Consider the following 14,443-nt stretch of genomic DNA (forward strand, 5'->3'; position numbering starts at 1 on the left):
AGTTGGTAAGATGGGTACCACGTCGATTTTTGGATGGACACAATGTTGTCTGTCTTGAGTAAATGCCGCAGCTGAACCGTAAGCATCGTTACTGCTTTTCTCCTGTTACTGAATGTTGTGAGCTAGGCGAAAAGGGACATGGGTTTGATTTGCGTTGTCCATCAGGGTGTTGCATGTTGTCGTGTTGTCCCTGACACGGTTGCACCCGGAGGGCCTGTCATCGATGACACTCCCAGACTTGTGGCTGCGTATGGCCTTTGACCCAGGCCGATTTCATTCATATGGCATTTTCCCAGTGTATCAGAGGGCAAAGACATCATAAGTGTCGTGTCAGACTACAGAAAGATAATTCCTAAGGGGTATCAACCAGACTCCGTGACAACCAGCTGCTTCCAGTCGACCAATTCCTCCCTCCCTATTCTATCGATTTTGACTGTAAGCACCCTACTCGGGAGGTTCCATTAATGATTTAGAGACTCGAGCGTAAAACTTTGCTGCTTGAGGGCGGGGAAAGGTAATCTCATCCGTCAGGAACTCGGGAAGGAGATTGATAAGCTCTCGATCGCGGCTCTCGTCAAGTTGAGGCATGTACGTGAATTGTGCTTCCTCATAGCTTTCGCTGGCGACCTCGTTTTGGACACATAACTTGAAATGAAGAGCTGCATCGGTTACAGTATGTCAGCTGAATGATCCCACAAGCCTTGCTAGGATATTGCTTACTACCGTTCCTTCCAGTCTGAAGACAGTCAAAGACATCTTCAATCGGCTCGCGTCGGACGTTCCTCACAATGAGGCCCGTCAAGTCAGCATAAAGGTCATCTTTCATTTGTGCCACTTGAACAGCATCTGGACCAACGACAAGTGCAGCTGAAGAGTGATTGCCCTTTGTGCCACCGCCCGGAACTCTGGCAGTCGATGCATCAACCGTCCTGCTTGCGGATAGTTTTGCAGACAGATTCTTGATTTCTTTTCGAGCTTCGGCCAGCGAGGCGCTCAACTCTACTACTCTTTCCTCTGACTGGTCCAGGCGGGTCTTATCAATCCGACCCTCTCTCGCAAGCCCTCGTTGTATTTCAAGGTCCGCTTGCAGACTGGATATGAGAGCACTAGCGACTTGGCCAAGGTTAGCAATTACTTTGCGCCTACTAGAGGGCCATGCTCACCTCTTGCGCGCTCTTCGCTCTGCTTTTGTAGACGATCAAAATTGCGCTCGGCTTCCTTGACGACAAGCTCCCGAAGATCGCAGTACTTGGTCTCCAAACTGTCGCATTTGTTGTTGAGATCGCCTATGCGGCGTCGCAGTTGTGCGGAGCTTGCCTCGCGACTGGGAGAAGAGGGATACTGCTTGCGAGGGCTCAGAGAGAGGGCCCTGGAGGAATATTGCGCCGGGGACAGTGGAGGTTGTTTGGGAGACTGGTCCATCAATGGGCTTTCGATCTTCTTCTCCAATTTGTTCCCAATATCATCAACAGCCACGGTGGCCATCTGTTGCGTCTCAGGTATCTCTGCCAGCTGAGAAAGCGGCGCATCTTTCTTCGAGGTAGAGGCATTCTTTGCCTTTGGGGGACGGCCTCTTGGCCGACCAAGCACAGGCTTGTTCTCTGTAATCGTAGTGTCGCAACCTGCAGCGTGCACGGATATGTCTCCTTGTGCGGATCTGCCTCTCGTAGTCCTCTCGGCGATGTGGTTTGTACTTTTCTCTAACAAGGCTTCTCGCGCAGCAATTTCCGCGATCGCTGTTGCCCTCTTACTCGTACGACCAGATGAAGCTTGCGCCGGCTTCGTCACCTTGTTCGCCGCTGGTCTCCCGCGCATCTTCTTGGGTGTAGGCATTTTTTGTTGAGTGGCAGCGGGAACCAAGTCGAAGCTCATGAGACAATCCGATATTTCATCAGTGTCAGAATCTCGCAGAAGACCCAGTATGTTGGACTGGCGTTTCATTTGCGACATCAAGGAGGGGTTGCAACGTGATGTTATGTTTGTTGAAATCAGGAATCGAGCTCGCGTAGTGAGTGGAGCCAGTGCCCAGCGCATTCATGAACTAGCGCATTCGAAAACAAGAAATCTCTTGGGAACCGAATTGCTATCGTGAGAAGAGGAGCGAAGGAAGAATATCGAAGAGTGCAATCAGTCATTTGTTGTGATAACATATGATGACGGGAGTTGCCTTTTCGGGAATCATGTCAACACACAAGGTCTCAAGGGCCCCGCTTAGTGCATCAACTGTTTACAATGTGAACTAGCATGGACCTTGACGCGCTTCGGTACCGCCATGTGACAGCCCCACCAAATTGGAGAGCCTGCATCGCGGATGTGATTCCGCCCGATTGTTAATTCCCGTGACGGAAATCACTTCGCATCGTGTCGTGAACGGATTCAACTCGCAAGTCACATATATGTGCTAAAAGTGTACCACGCGGCTTCCTCGTTACATCGAGTCGGGGAAAGTTGAGCATCTCCCAGCTCCTCCCCATCACCGCTTGTTCTCTTGCATTCGAATGCGTCGTTTTGTCAGACGTTGAAGCTGCGCCAGAAGCGTCAACCTCGGCCAACTACACTCAAGATCTTCTATCGAACACGTGGAAATGGCCGATCGAAGAAAGGGTCTTGGCGACTTTGCCATGGATATTCTTCTCGTCTTTGGCACCGTGAGTTAGAGAGGCTGATTGTCGTCGCGCATGTTTCTGCTGACACGTCAAAGATGGCTGGTGCCATTTACCTAGGTCGGAGCTTCCTATCATCACTCGAAACCACTATGGCCGATCCTGAAAAAGAAAAACATGAAAGAGCAAGAATAAGAGCGCAAGAGCATCTTGAGAGATTAAGGAAAGGAAAGCGCAATGGAGGCGACGATGTCGAAGAGAATCCCGGCGACAATGAAACGCAGCGACGAGGACCGAGGCCTGAAGATCTTGTGCTCAATGAGTACGAGAACATGGTTGCATTGGAGATGGTGGCTCCTGAAGACATACCCGTCGGCTTCAATGGTGAGAACTTAGATGCGCATCACACATCACAAGACGAGGACGTCTGGGCTAACGGTACCTAGACATAGGAGGCCTAGAAGACATCATTGAGGAGGTCAAGGAGTCGGTTATCTATCCTCTGACCATGCCTCACTTGTACGCTCACGCCGCTCCTCTCCTTTCGGCGCCATCTGGTGTGTTATTCTACGGAAGCCCGGGATGCGGCAAGACTATGCTGGCCAAGGCTGTTGCCCGTGAGAGTGGCGCTTCTTTTATCAACCTGCACATATCAACCATGACAGAGAAGTGGTATGGAGATTCGAACAAGATTGTGCGAGCAGTCTTCTCCCTGGCACGCAAGATGCAGCCGGCTATTATCTTTATCGATGAAATCGATGCTGTTCTTGGCACCCGCCGAAGTGGAGAGCACGAGGCGAGCGGCATGGTCAAAGCCGAGTAAGGCCTCCACAACTCTTGCGTGAATGATGCGGTTGCTTATCATTGTTGGCAGGTTTATGACACTCTGGGACGGTCTCACGTCTGCCAATGCGTCCGGGACGCCGGCGCAGATTGTTGTATTGGGCGCGACCAATCGCATGCAGGACATAGATGAAGCCATTCTGCGGAGGATGCCGAAAAAGTTCTCCGTGCCGTTGCCCGGCAAAGAACAACGGCAAAGGATCCTTCAGCTCATCCTGCGGGACACCAAGAGGGATGCGGAGCATTTTGATATTGATTACCTCGCCAATGTCACGGCCGGTCTGTCTGGGAGCGACATTAAAGAGGCCTGCCGCGACGCTGCCATGGCACCAGTTCGGGAATACATGCGAGAGCACCGTGCCAGTGGTAGGGCAGCGTCCAGTGTCAACCCTGCGCATTTCCGAGGCGTACGCACGGAAGACTTCTTTGGACGGCTCGGCGGGGGTCAAATCCTCATGGAAAATCACTCTAGGGAATCGGCGAAGACGCATACCTGGCGGCCATCGCCGCAAGAATACGAGGACATGGTGGAAGATGTGGACGGTTCAGAGGAGGAAACACAGAAGCATCGTTGAAAGGAGTTTATGGTTAAGATATGACTGCATCGCTTGTGGTCACAGGGCGGTGTAACAAAAATACAACCATGGACTGGTGTTGCGAATCAAGTACATGTAACCTTCATTCAGTAAATAGGTGGACATGGTACACCAGACCGGGCCGGGACACTTGTCCAGTCATCTGCGCCTGTGATCACGTCATGTCTGGGGCCCAACGTGCCCCACGATTCCGTGCTCCCCGCGCCTCCCACCAGCCAACCAGCATCGCTCACACACTACATGGCCCCAAGCACGCATCGCCTCTGAGTCAATCAGGCAAGAGCCGGTGAGGGACCACTGAACCGAATCCCCATTCTCGGAGCTGCATCGGCGTCACACTTTCCATCTCCCACCTTTACACATCGCACATCACGTCCCCAGTCAACTCTGAGCTATACATACTTGAGCGTCCACCCGAATTACTTCCAATACACTCGGGTACGAGTACGCCGGTGCTGCGAGAACCTATTTGATCTGCTGAGCAGTTCAATTGTCTTGCGGCGACAAGTCTGGCTCGGGAAAAGACACGAGACCAGCGGTAGAAAGTACTCCTCGCTCTTGTTCTCTTCGACACGCTTGAGCAATTCGAACCGATTCTCTCCTCCTCGCCAATCCGAAAATTTCGTACACAATGGCCGCGCAATCGAGCTTCAGCGGCGGCAACGGTGGACCCTCAAAGCCGAGCGAACTCTCCAAGCGTCTTGACTTGGATGGTCATGATCTGCCCCCTTCACCTGCTCCATCCAGCCCTCGCAACGGTCGTCGCCGTTACGCACTGGCTACAGAGCTTGTGTATACAGAAACCAATGACCAGTATGGCTCCTCCAGCATTCCCATCTATCAGTCGGCCACTTTCAAGCAGTCTTCCGCCCGGGGCGGCAACAGCGAGTATGACTACACTCGGTCTGGCAACCCCACTCGGACCCATCTTGAGCGCCACATGGCTAAGATCATGAATGCCTCACGTGCCCTCGCTGTTGGCTCGGGTATGGGTGCACTGGACGTCATTACCCGCCTTCTCAGGCCCGGCGACGAAGTCATCACCGGCGACGATCTGTACGGTGGAACCAACCGCTTGCTTGCGTACTTATCCTCCAACCAAGGTATTGTGGTGCACCACGTCAATACCACTACTGTCGATGCAGTGCGCGACGTCGTATCGGACAAGACGGCCATGGTGCTCCTCGAGACCCCGACGAACCCTCTGATCAAGGTCATTGACATACCTTCGATCGCGAGGGTGGTACACGAAGTCAATGATAAGGCGCTTGTCGTCGTCGATAACACCATGCTCTCCCCCATGCTATGCAACCCCCTGGATCTTGGCGCCGATATTGTTTACGAATCCGGCACCAAGTATTTGTCGGGCCATCACGATATCATGGCCGGCATCATTGGTGTCAACGATGCCGCAGTTGCCGACAAATTATACTTCACCATCAACGCCAGTGGTTGTGGATTGTCGCCCAACGACTCCTTCCTATTGATGAGAGGTGTCAAGACCCTGGCTATCCGAATGGAGAAGCAGCAATCAAATGCGCAGCAGATTGCCGAGTTTCTCGAGAATCATGGCTTTCGTGTGCGGTATCCCGGCCTCAAATCTCACCCTCAGTACGATCTGCATTGGTCGATGGCTCGCGGTGCCGGAGCAGTGCTGTCCTTTGAGACAGGCGACGCCTCACTGTCCGAAAGGATTGTGGAGGCTGCTCGCCTGTGGGGTATCAGCGTGAGCTTCGGCTGCGTCAACAGCTTGATCAGTATGCCTTGCCAGATGAGTCACGCGAGCATTGACGCCAAGACCCGCAAAGAGCGACAAATGCCCGAAGACATCATCAGACTCTGTGTCGGAATTGAAGATGTCGAGGATCTCATCGATGATCTGTCACGCGCTGTAAGTTGTTCACTGCAGGCAATTGACCAAGCAATGTAAGCAAGCTAACAGAACCCAGTTGGTCCAGGCCGGAGCCGTTACTGTGACGCTGGAGGGGATCCAAGCAAATCCAGTGGCGGCATAGATGGATCATAGAGATGGCGTTATTACAAAGATTGAATTCCGGGTGCTGTATGAGATTGGACAAGGGACGATTCACGAGCTGGCTTTCCAGGCAGCCAGTGGGAGCTGAAACGGCTTTCGCCAGGTAGCCAACAAAGAGCGTCGAGAGAGAAAATGTTGATTATAGAAGTCGACGCCAGCATGCCATGCCTTCTTTATTTGTGTCGTAAGAATTCAAATTTCAAACTGAAGGCCCACCAAAGCCGATCAGGATCGTGACATGAGTACGCAGGAGTGACAATCAACCATGCCGTCTATCGTCGATGATATACAGGCCTTGCTGGTAGACGTAAATATGATCAGTTCTTACAAAATGGGACAGTTGTATTATCAACGTATAACCATGCAAACAAGCCTTATACACTATTGCTCACCCAACAAAGAAGAAACCCAACAACTCCTAAAAGATGCGTTTTCTTGGAGAGCAAGAGAACCTCTACGAAAAATCGAAACGATCGGGCAGAATGACAGGGGCTACAAGGGTCCAGGTATACAAAGCGTAGCAAACCCAAGCGCTGACGATCTTGATCCAGCTCGCAAAGTAGGTGCGTCCAACAGGAGCAAAATCGCCATCCTGCTTCGACTGATCGAAGCTCATCGCAAGTAACGTAGCGATCCAGGCAGTAGCGAGGAAAAAGATGATGTGAAAGACGCTGTAGTTGTACTGCGTCTGCGTTCTCTCGTCATCGCCAGGTGACTTGTTGCCGGCATCGCTCTCGTCGTCAGATAGGAGGGCATCTGCTGGAAGACTCCCTTCTTCAACTGCGCGACGCAGGGCCTCGGCACGCATCTCGCGGCGAGCGCCAGGCTGCTGTGTAACGAGATCGTGCTCATCATCCTCGGGAAGCCGGATCGCGCCATTGGACCCCATGCCAAGACTCTGAGTGGCAGCGCGCGTAGTAGTATAAGCAACGGTAAGCATCGTAACGATTGCGCCTATGACGATCGATGTTGTCCGGGTTCCCTGGGCCCGGATCAGAGGGTTGCATTGTCTATCATCGGGTTCCATAGACACAGCGGACATGGTCAGATATGTGCAGTACACTGCCACCATCGCTGCTTGAGCGAGACCAGCCTTGGGGTTATACTCCTGTACTGTCGGATTGACGGAGATGAACGAAGTGACGAGCCAGAAAATAAGGTTGATGGTAATGGCAGCCTGGTTCATTGCACAGCCACCCTTGGCGAAGAATATGTACATGACAATAGTCATAGCAAGGGAGGCAACGTACATGCCCAGAGTTGAACCGATAAGGACAGTTCTCCAGACCTTTGATTCGGTGTTTTCGATTTGCTCAAGGCAGTATTCAGCCCAGTTGTGCGCGAGGTCGACAAGTAGAATCAAGCCGAGTACGAGAAATAGCATAGCAGCAAACAGTGCGATGTAATTGCCCCAGACCTGAAAGAATTCATCAGGAATGAGGAACGAGAGAACAATGAGAGCCAGCCATGCGATGACTTTAGGGCCCCAGTATCCGTTTTGTAGAGCAGCGCGTGGGTTCTTGGAGGATGTGATGTTGAAGAGCAGGCCGGCAAAGATGAGATGGAAGAGACCGAGAGCGAAATTGATGCGGTGCATGGCTAGCCAACCATAACATTGGCCGGTGGGACAGTCGATTTTAACATAGTCGAGTGTGAGGTGTTCGAGTTTCTTGATGGCCCAAGGCGTGAGCATGATCCACGAGAGAATCGAGTTGACTAAGAGGAGGAGAGCGTAGGCGATGCGGGTGGCGACGCTGAATGAGAAGGGTAATCAGCGTACGTTGCGCATTGGAGAGAGCGTGTTGGAGGCATACCTGTTGCCACATTTACCGCACGCACTGCACACAGCAGAGCATGTCGCGGCGCCGCAACAGCTGGCAGCGAAAGTGACAACCTATGCCATGTTAGAGGGCGGAGGCGTCCCGACGTAACAACGACATACCGAGCCTATGCTGGGCACCGCCATCAGCGGCAAAGAGAGCAAAGCCCCCATGACCAAGAGTCGTTGCTAGTTTGTGGCAATAAGGGGTGTGTGTGTATGTGTGTTTGTGTATTTGGGACAATGTATGTTGGTGTATCAGACAGGAAGCCTCGAAGTCGCGACTGAAGGACGCAGTCGCTGTGTCACGACAGCTGGGCCGCTCGACACATCTCGTTGATCACTGGGTATCCTTCCATGTGGATTCTGGGGGGGTACGACTCCCGATCCCTATTCGTTGTTACCAGGGTTAGGACTCCACGTGATTCTAGGATGTCTTACCTCACCTTCGTCAATGCGGCATGACACAGACAAGTAGGTACGTCAGCTGCCGTCCTCTCACTCAGCCGACTACGGCAGATGCGACAGTTGGACCTTGCACTGGCTCCGCAGCCGGAGCGAGATAACAGCAACCCGAGGGATGCGCGTTATCTCTTCCCGTGCTGTCTTCATTGTGGCCGACTACAGGTTATCATCGCACGCCGAGCTAATGCCAAACCCGAACGCCAGTAGCTCTCGTCTCTCGCAGGTCGACAAGACAACATTTACAGATGACTACGTCGCGAATTCGCGACGACTTTCAATCTCGTTCTTCCGGCCCGGCTAATTGAATGATGTCCTGAACGAGCCGACCTGGCACCTTCCATCACGATAGTTCGACCCGCACTTCGCTTCACCAACACCATGACGAACAACTCAAAACATGCGCAGCTCAATCAAGCTCGCATAGTCGCTAGCATCGCAGCGACGGTTATTTCTCTTGCATGCGGTACCAATGTGAGCGCTCAATACCCGGAACTCTTGCCCGTTCTATCCTATCTTCGAGCTGACCTTCACCTTCTCTCAGTACGTCTATTCAGCATGGGCTCCCCAATTCGCCGACCGGCTCAAATTATCGTCTACGCAAAGTAATTTGATAGGTCTTTCTGGAAACCTGGGAATGTACTCTCTCGGCGTACCCATAGGCATCTTCGTCGATACCAAAGGCCCACGCCCTGCCGTCATCGCCGGCGCTATACTACTGGCATCAGGCTATTTTCCATTGCACCAGGCTTTCGATCATGCAGCTGGTTCTGTTCCCCTGCTTTGCTTTTTCTCGTATCTCACGGGTCTCGGAGGTTGCATGGCCTTCGCCGCGGCTGTCAAGACCTCTGCCCTCAACTGGCCACATCACCGTGGCACCGCAACAGCATTTCCTCTGGCCGCCTTTGGCCTCAGTGCGTTCTTCTTCTCCTTATTTGGGAGTGTTTTCTTCCCCGGAAACACAAGTGCTTTCTTAGCCACCCTCGCTATTGGTACATTTGGTTTACCGTTTGTCGGTTTCTTCTTCCTTCGCGTGCTACCTCCTACCGGATACCGCCCAGTCGCACGTCCAGATCCTCTACTGGGCTCTCAAGAGCTTTACAGGACCGAATCGGAAGAGGCAAAGCACCAAGCCACGCACCACGCACATAATACTTCTCGTTTCGAACCCGGTACGTCACCTAGCACAAGTAGCCCTAGCGGCACAGTCGATCTGTTTCATGGTGGGAATGTCCGAGGTACAGAAGCTACTCATGGGCACGATGAAGAACATGGCCTGCCTGACTCAACTGACGGCCCCGAACCTGATGAGACCTCTTCATTGGTATCAAGTGCATCATCAATGCCCGGAGACGTTGTTGTGCAGAGCAGTGTTGATTTGGATCGTTCTCATCGTATAGATATTCGTGGTTGGCAATTATTGCGCATGATCGACTTTTGGCAATTATTCTGTGTCATGGGTATTCTCACCGGGATTGGTCTGATGACCATCAAGTATGTTCCCCTGATACAGCAGCTCAGTTGGCGACCACTCTTTTCCCAATATAGCTGACAAATTCCACAGTAACATTGGGCATACTGTTAATGCCCTGTGGCGCCACTGGGATGACACCGTCGACGAAAATTTTCTTATTACTCACCAACAGCTGCATGTCTCCATATTGTCGATCTGCAGCTTTACGGGACGTCTTCTTAGCGGTGAGTTGCATAAATTTCATGAACAATGATGGTCCTTGAGCTCATACTTGTAGGCGTCGGTTCCGACATCATTGTCAAGGTGCTCCGTGGCAGCCGCGTCTGGTGTCTCGTCATATCCAGTCTGATCTTCTCCATGGCACAAATTTGCGCATTGAGCATAGAGAATCCGCATTTACTGGGTTTTGTATCCGGTCTATCTGGCCTCGCGTACGGCATCCTGTTCGGTGTCTTCCCTTCAATCGTCGCTGAGACCTTTGGCATTCATGGGCTCAGTCAAAATTGGGGTCTCATGACACTTTCGCCCGTCATCTCGGGCAATGTCTTCAACCTCTTTTATGGGTCTGTTTTTGATCAACACAGTGTAATTGGTCCTGGCGGAGAGCGTATTTGTCATGACGGCCGTGGGTGTTACCAAGCCGCCTACTTGGTCACACTGGGTGCCTGCGCATTAGGAACTGTTACTACGCTGTGGGTCATTCGCCATCAACATGTCACCTGGGCCAAAGAGGATAAGGGGGAGCAGGAGGACTGAATGTGTTTTCCTTCCAGACCTGTACATATATGTGGACGTAAATAGACGGCATCGACATGAATCTACACACACGATCAACCGGATTTGTTGACGCGTTGTATTGGTCCCACTCCTTCCCAGATCCGCCCACCGGGCTCCTTTCCTCTCACTCTATCCGTTTTCGTAACAAGTGCTCCATTATTGCGCAGTCGTGTAGAGAACTGGCAAGTACCTCCTCTGAAACTCAGTGTGACGCGCTAATCACTGCGAATCCGACAGCACCTTGCTCATAGCTGTCCCTCTTGCTCGTCGCTATGTATGATCCTTTGAAGTGAAATGCACGAAAACTCCGAACTAATGCCTGTTACCCTTGTAAACCATCCAGCGCCGCCGCTGTTCCTGCAAGTATTATCTCTGAGTTATCTGTACAACCAGAATAGAGCTCGAAAGGCAATACATTCCATGACCCGAGAACCGAAATGATAGCGCAAAAGAAAGAAAGAAAGCAAAAGAACCAAAGTACAATAGCGAGTTGTGCCCTTGCAGGACTCTGTCCATAGCCAGACAGGCGTACTGAGTGACCTCTTGCAGCCCATAAATAACAAACGCAAAGAATTCGCCCGCCGCTTGTTGACATGAATACCGAGTGCTCTTTTACGGACGCTTGCTGCCTTTTGCATCGAATGATTCGCGAATGTCAAACAAGGAGTTCACTCCAGTGAGGGACCAACCATCCGATGTCGAATGAATGACGACCAACCAAACAGCAACAAGATTGACCAGATAATGCAGCATGTATGCATATGATATGCCGTAAATGGCGGCATAAATAGCTGTGCTGAACAGGAAGATACTTGTTAAGTGCTTTGTCCTGCCAGCTAACCGAGGCACCATTTTGCCGGCTGTCAAGTTCTCGACCAGGAGAATGAAAGGCATAATAGAAAGAACGTTGTGGTGCGAAGAGAAAGGGGTGAGCCAATGAATTGCGAGGTTGCGTATCCAAACGGCAAGTATGGGTAAATTGATCGGTAGCACCCATAGCATGAGAAGCAGGATCGAATGGGCGTAATTGTAGAAATCATGGCTTGCGGGAGACCCGATTTCATTAGTGATTCGGAGAGCGCGGACCGTGGTGAATAGTTGAACCAGGCACGCGACCAGGTATGCAAATTGGTAGGGTATGAAGGTCGACACCAAGAAAAGAAGCACAGCAGTGGTAATCATGCGCCGCCTAGGAGATGATGGAACAAATGCTGACGTCGACGCTCGACGACGACCATCCTGTCTTTGCCAAAGTGGGCGTGCCATGGTGTACCCATAAAGCAAACCGAGTATGTGTGTCAGAGCAACGGTGGCGAGGTGTATAGCCACACACACACCAATGCATACAACACCGATAAGAGGCACTAGGAACCAAAAAAAGGAGTCCCGCGTGCCAGTCAATAGGTCATTGCTGTGGAAGTCGGTTGTGGGAGCATTTGCATCCCAGGTGTCCCACAATATGCCTGTGGCGGACGTCTCGGATCCTCTCAATGATAACGAGAGGAGTGTAAGCGAGAGCAAAACTAATGGCAAAGATTGCTTCAGGCAGCTGTCAAGGCTATCTGAGAAGGAGATAAACACGCCGGTGGAGTCATAGACCCGAAATTGCTTCCGAAGCACCAGAGACACTATAAGGAGTGGGAAAGCAGCAAAGACGGTTCGATATCGAATGACAAGCTTTCCCAAGCTGCCCAAGATGTCCACAGTAAGCCGAATCTCAAGGCTAGACTCGCAGGTTGGGTCAGTCCAGATTTGAAGGCTGAGGCCTTGGTCATTGGCGCAAGATGGTGTCAAGGGAGGCGGCAAAAAAGGTGCAGCGCCATGCATGCTCAAGTCTACTCTTCGCGCGTTGACGTAGAATCTTGACTCGTGAGGGTGGGCAAGATATTGTCTGATCATTGGCGAAAACAGAAGCTGCTTGCTACTGCACGCTGGACTATGGATTTCGAGATGAAGGGCGACAAGGCTCGACTTGAGATTTGGGAATTTGACCTCAGTAGTCATCGGGCGATCCCCAGGCAGTGTCATTGTCAGGCCAAGGGCTGCCAGTCGCCCGGCGCCCACGGTCTGTATTCTTTTGGCTTGAGTTTCGCTGCTAAAGTCGGCCACAACAAATGCACTGGTGGGTTTGGCGGCTTTGTCAATGACAGCAACATAGAGGTACTCAGCAATGTCCTCCATGTCATACTGTAGAAAGATAAATGGCAGATGCCCTTGGCCAGTCTTGGACACAAATGGCTGAGCCGTGAGATCGGTGGATGCTGGCAGAAGTATTTGGTCGGCTGCCGCATTCTTGCACAACAATTTGACAGCGTCGACCTGATCGTTCAACGGTCCAAGCTTTAGGTGTACAAGCTCCGAGCTTTGAAGGGACTGGTGGCCAGCGGGGCTGCAAAATAGTACCTCAAGATGACCATGCTCGCTGGGGGAGTCCAGAGGACTGTTCGTGAGCAGGTTGAATTGTATGCCATTTGATAGTCGGTCAGATGGTATGCGAAGCAAGTGAGCCTCTAATTCCGGCTTTCCACCCAAGTCTCGGAGTACCAACTGCTCTCCATGTGCTGCGCTGGCGAGGAAATCGTGTCCAACGGTAAGAAGCGTCGTGGGTTCATTGTTAGACAGTGCCTTCTCTGCAGACGTTTCCATGCCGGTCAGGAAGCGTTTCTTGAAGATTCGCATCCTCTCAGCTCTCGGCTTAGTCTGTGATGGCCGACGAGCATCGATAACGTCAAAGATCGCACGCGTGAGAACTTTTCTGAACTGATCGCACCAGAGAATAGCTTGGTGATCCATGCTAGTCCAAACAGTAGGTATTCCAGTGGTGAAGACGGTGAAGCCATTCGTTTCCGGGACAAGAGATTCAATATTGGCATAATCGGAAGGTACGACGGTGTCCAAGCCGCCGCCAGCAATAGACACAAGGGTTACGTGCCATAGGGGGTTGTCGTTTGCCCATTTTTGGGCGTAGGCTTGACGCCAGTAATTATTGATGTCGTTGTAGATGCTGACTATTTGGCCATCGAAAGTAACCGGAGCGCGTGCGTGTGGAGCAGACATGGTGATGATGGTGTTGATTGAGTTGGACTGATAATTGGGCATGGTAAGCATGGTACGAGCAACTATGCCCCCCATAGAGTGCCCAAGTATCAAGACCGAGGTCGGCTCGGGCAAGTCAACGCCCCTCGAGGTCATCCTAGGATCCTGGTAAAGCGCCAAAATGAACCGTATGGCTTCATTCAAGTAATCAGCCTGATCGAGCATAGTCTGGCCATGGAAGGCCGTAATGTCTTCGTTGAAATCGACTGTAAAGAAATCCAATGGGCGCACGCCTCTGGCCGTCGTGTCTGGATCTTGTTGCAAAGCATCGTGGAAGTAATTGGCTGCCTCAGCGGCAACAGGTCGAACCTGCTTATAGCTACCGGCATTGCCGGGTATGAAAAGAACGGGTGCGCCTCGAAGCTAAGAAACATATAATGATCAGACTGCAAGAACGAAAGTGAAATGCGACAAGGCTGTCCTGGAATAGGAATTACCTTGTTGTTTGTGTCTATGCCCTGCTCCCGATAGAGGTACAGCGAGTACTTCGTCGCGAAACGGGTATGTTCTGTATCGAATTCATGCAGACGTACATATGAGGGCCGCATATATGACATGCGACAACCCTTTTCCTCCACCTGGCGTGACCAGGAGGAGTCCACGATAGCGTATAGTAGAGTGATGCCCAGCACAGCAGTCATGAACGCCATCAGGGTAACGGAGAAGGGGCTGCGCAGTGCCGCTCGATATTCATGTTGTTGTGAAGGGTCATGCTTGCCATCCGTAGACGCAGCGTCG

At 51.8% G+C, this 14,443-nt stretch overlaps 5 protein-coding genes across 5 annotated transcripts; 3 read left to right on the forward strand and 2 right to left on the reverse strand.

The window, feature by feature from the left end:
- Nucleotides 1-444: 444 nt before the first annotated feature.
- Nucleotides 445-1,485, reverse strand: D7B24_008469 (uncharacterized protein; the record flags this gene model as incomplete). Its single annotated transcript, XM_028642556.1, has 3 exons — nucleotides 445-659; nucleotides 721-1,113; nucleotides 1,164-1,485. 3 exons carry the CDS (start codon nucleotides 1,483-1,485, stop codon nucleotides 445-447), a joined length of 930 nt encoding a protein of 309 aa, XP_028493671.1.
- Nucleotides 1,486-2,585: 1,100 nt separating this feature from the next.
- Nucleotides 2,586-4,021, forward strand: D7B24_008470 (uncharacterized protein; the record flags this gene model as incomplete). Its single annotated transcript, XM_028642557.1, has 4 exons — nucleotides 2,586-2,648; nucleotides 2,702-2,987; nucleotides 3,050-3,422; nucleotides 3,478-4,021. The coding sequence occupies 4 exons, from the start codon at nucleotides 2,586-2,588 to the stop codon at nucleotides 4,019-4,021; spliced, it is 1,266 nt and encodes a 421-aa protein (XP_028493672.1).
- A 652-nt stretch (nucleotides 4,022-4,673) lies between these two features.
- Nucleotides 4,674-6,057, forward strand: STR3 (cystathionine beta-lyase; the record flags this gene model as incomplete). The annotated part of the gene is made up of 2 exons (XM_028642558.1): nucleotides 4,674-5,933; nucleotides 5,992-6,057. 2 exons carry the CDS (start codon nucleotides 4,674-4,676, stop codon nucleotides 6,055-6,057), a joined length of 1,326 nt encoding a protein of 441 aa, XP_028493673.1.
- Nucleotides 6,058-6,531: 474 nt separating this feature from the next.
- On the reverse strand, nucleotides 6,532-8,043 carry D7B24_008472 (uncharacterized protein; the record flags this gene model as incomplete). The annotated part of the gene is made up of 3 exons (XM_028642559.1): nucleotides 6,532-7,831; nucleotides 7,892-7,971; nucleotides 8,020-8,043. The coding sequence occupies 3 exons, from the start codon at nucleotides 8,041-8,043 to the stop codon at nucleotides 6,532-6,534; spliced, it is 1,404 nt and encodes a 467-aa protein (XP_028493674.1).
- A 1,741-nt stretch (nucleotides 8,044-9,784) lies between these two features.
- On the forward strand, nucleotides 9,785-10,588 carry D7B24_008473 (uncharacterized protein; the record flags this gene model as incomplete). The annotated part of the gene is made up of 3 exons (XM_028642560.1): nucleotides 9,785-9,852; nucleotides 9,923-10,056; nucleotides 10,110-10,588. The coding sequence occupies 3 exons, from the start codon at nucleotides 9,785-9,787 to the stop codon at nucleotides 10,586-10,588; spliced, it is 681 nt and encodes a 226-aa protein (XP_028493675.1).
- Nucleotides 10,589-14,443: the final 3,855 nt, after the last annotated feature.

This window comes from Verticillium nonalfalfae (genome assembly GCF_003724135.2).
Source record: "Verticillium nonalfalfae strain VnAa140/NRRL 66861 chromosome Unknown scaffold_76, whole genome shotgun sequence".
Classification (NCBI taxonomy): Eukaryota; Fungi; Ascomycota; class Sordariomycetes; order Glomerellales; family Plectosphaerellaceae; genus Verticillium; species Verticillium nonalfalfae.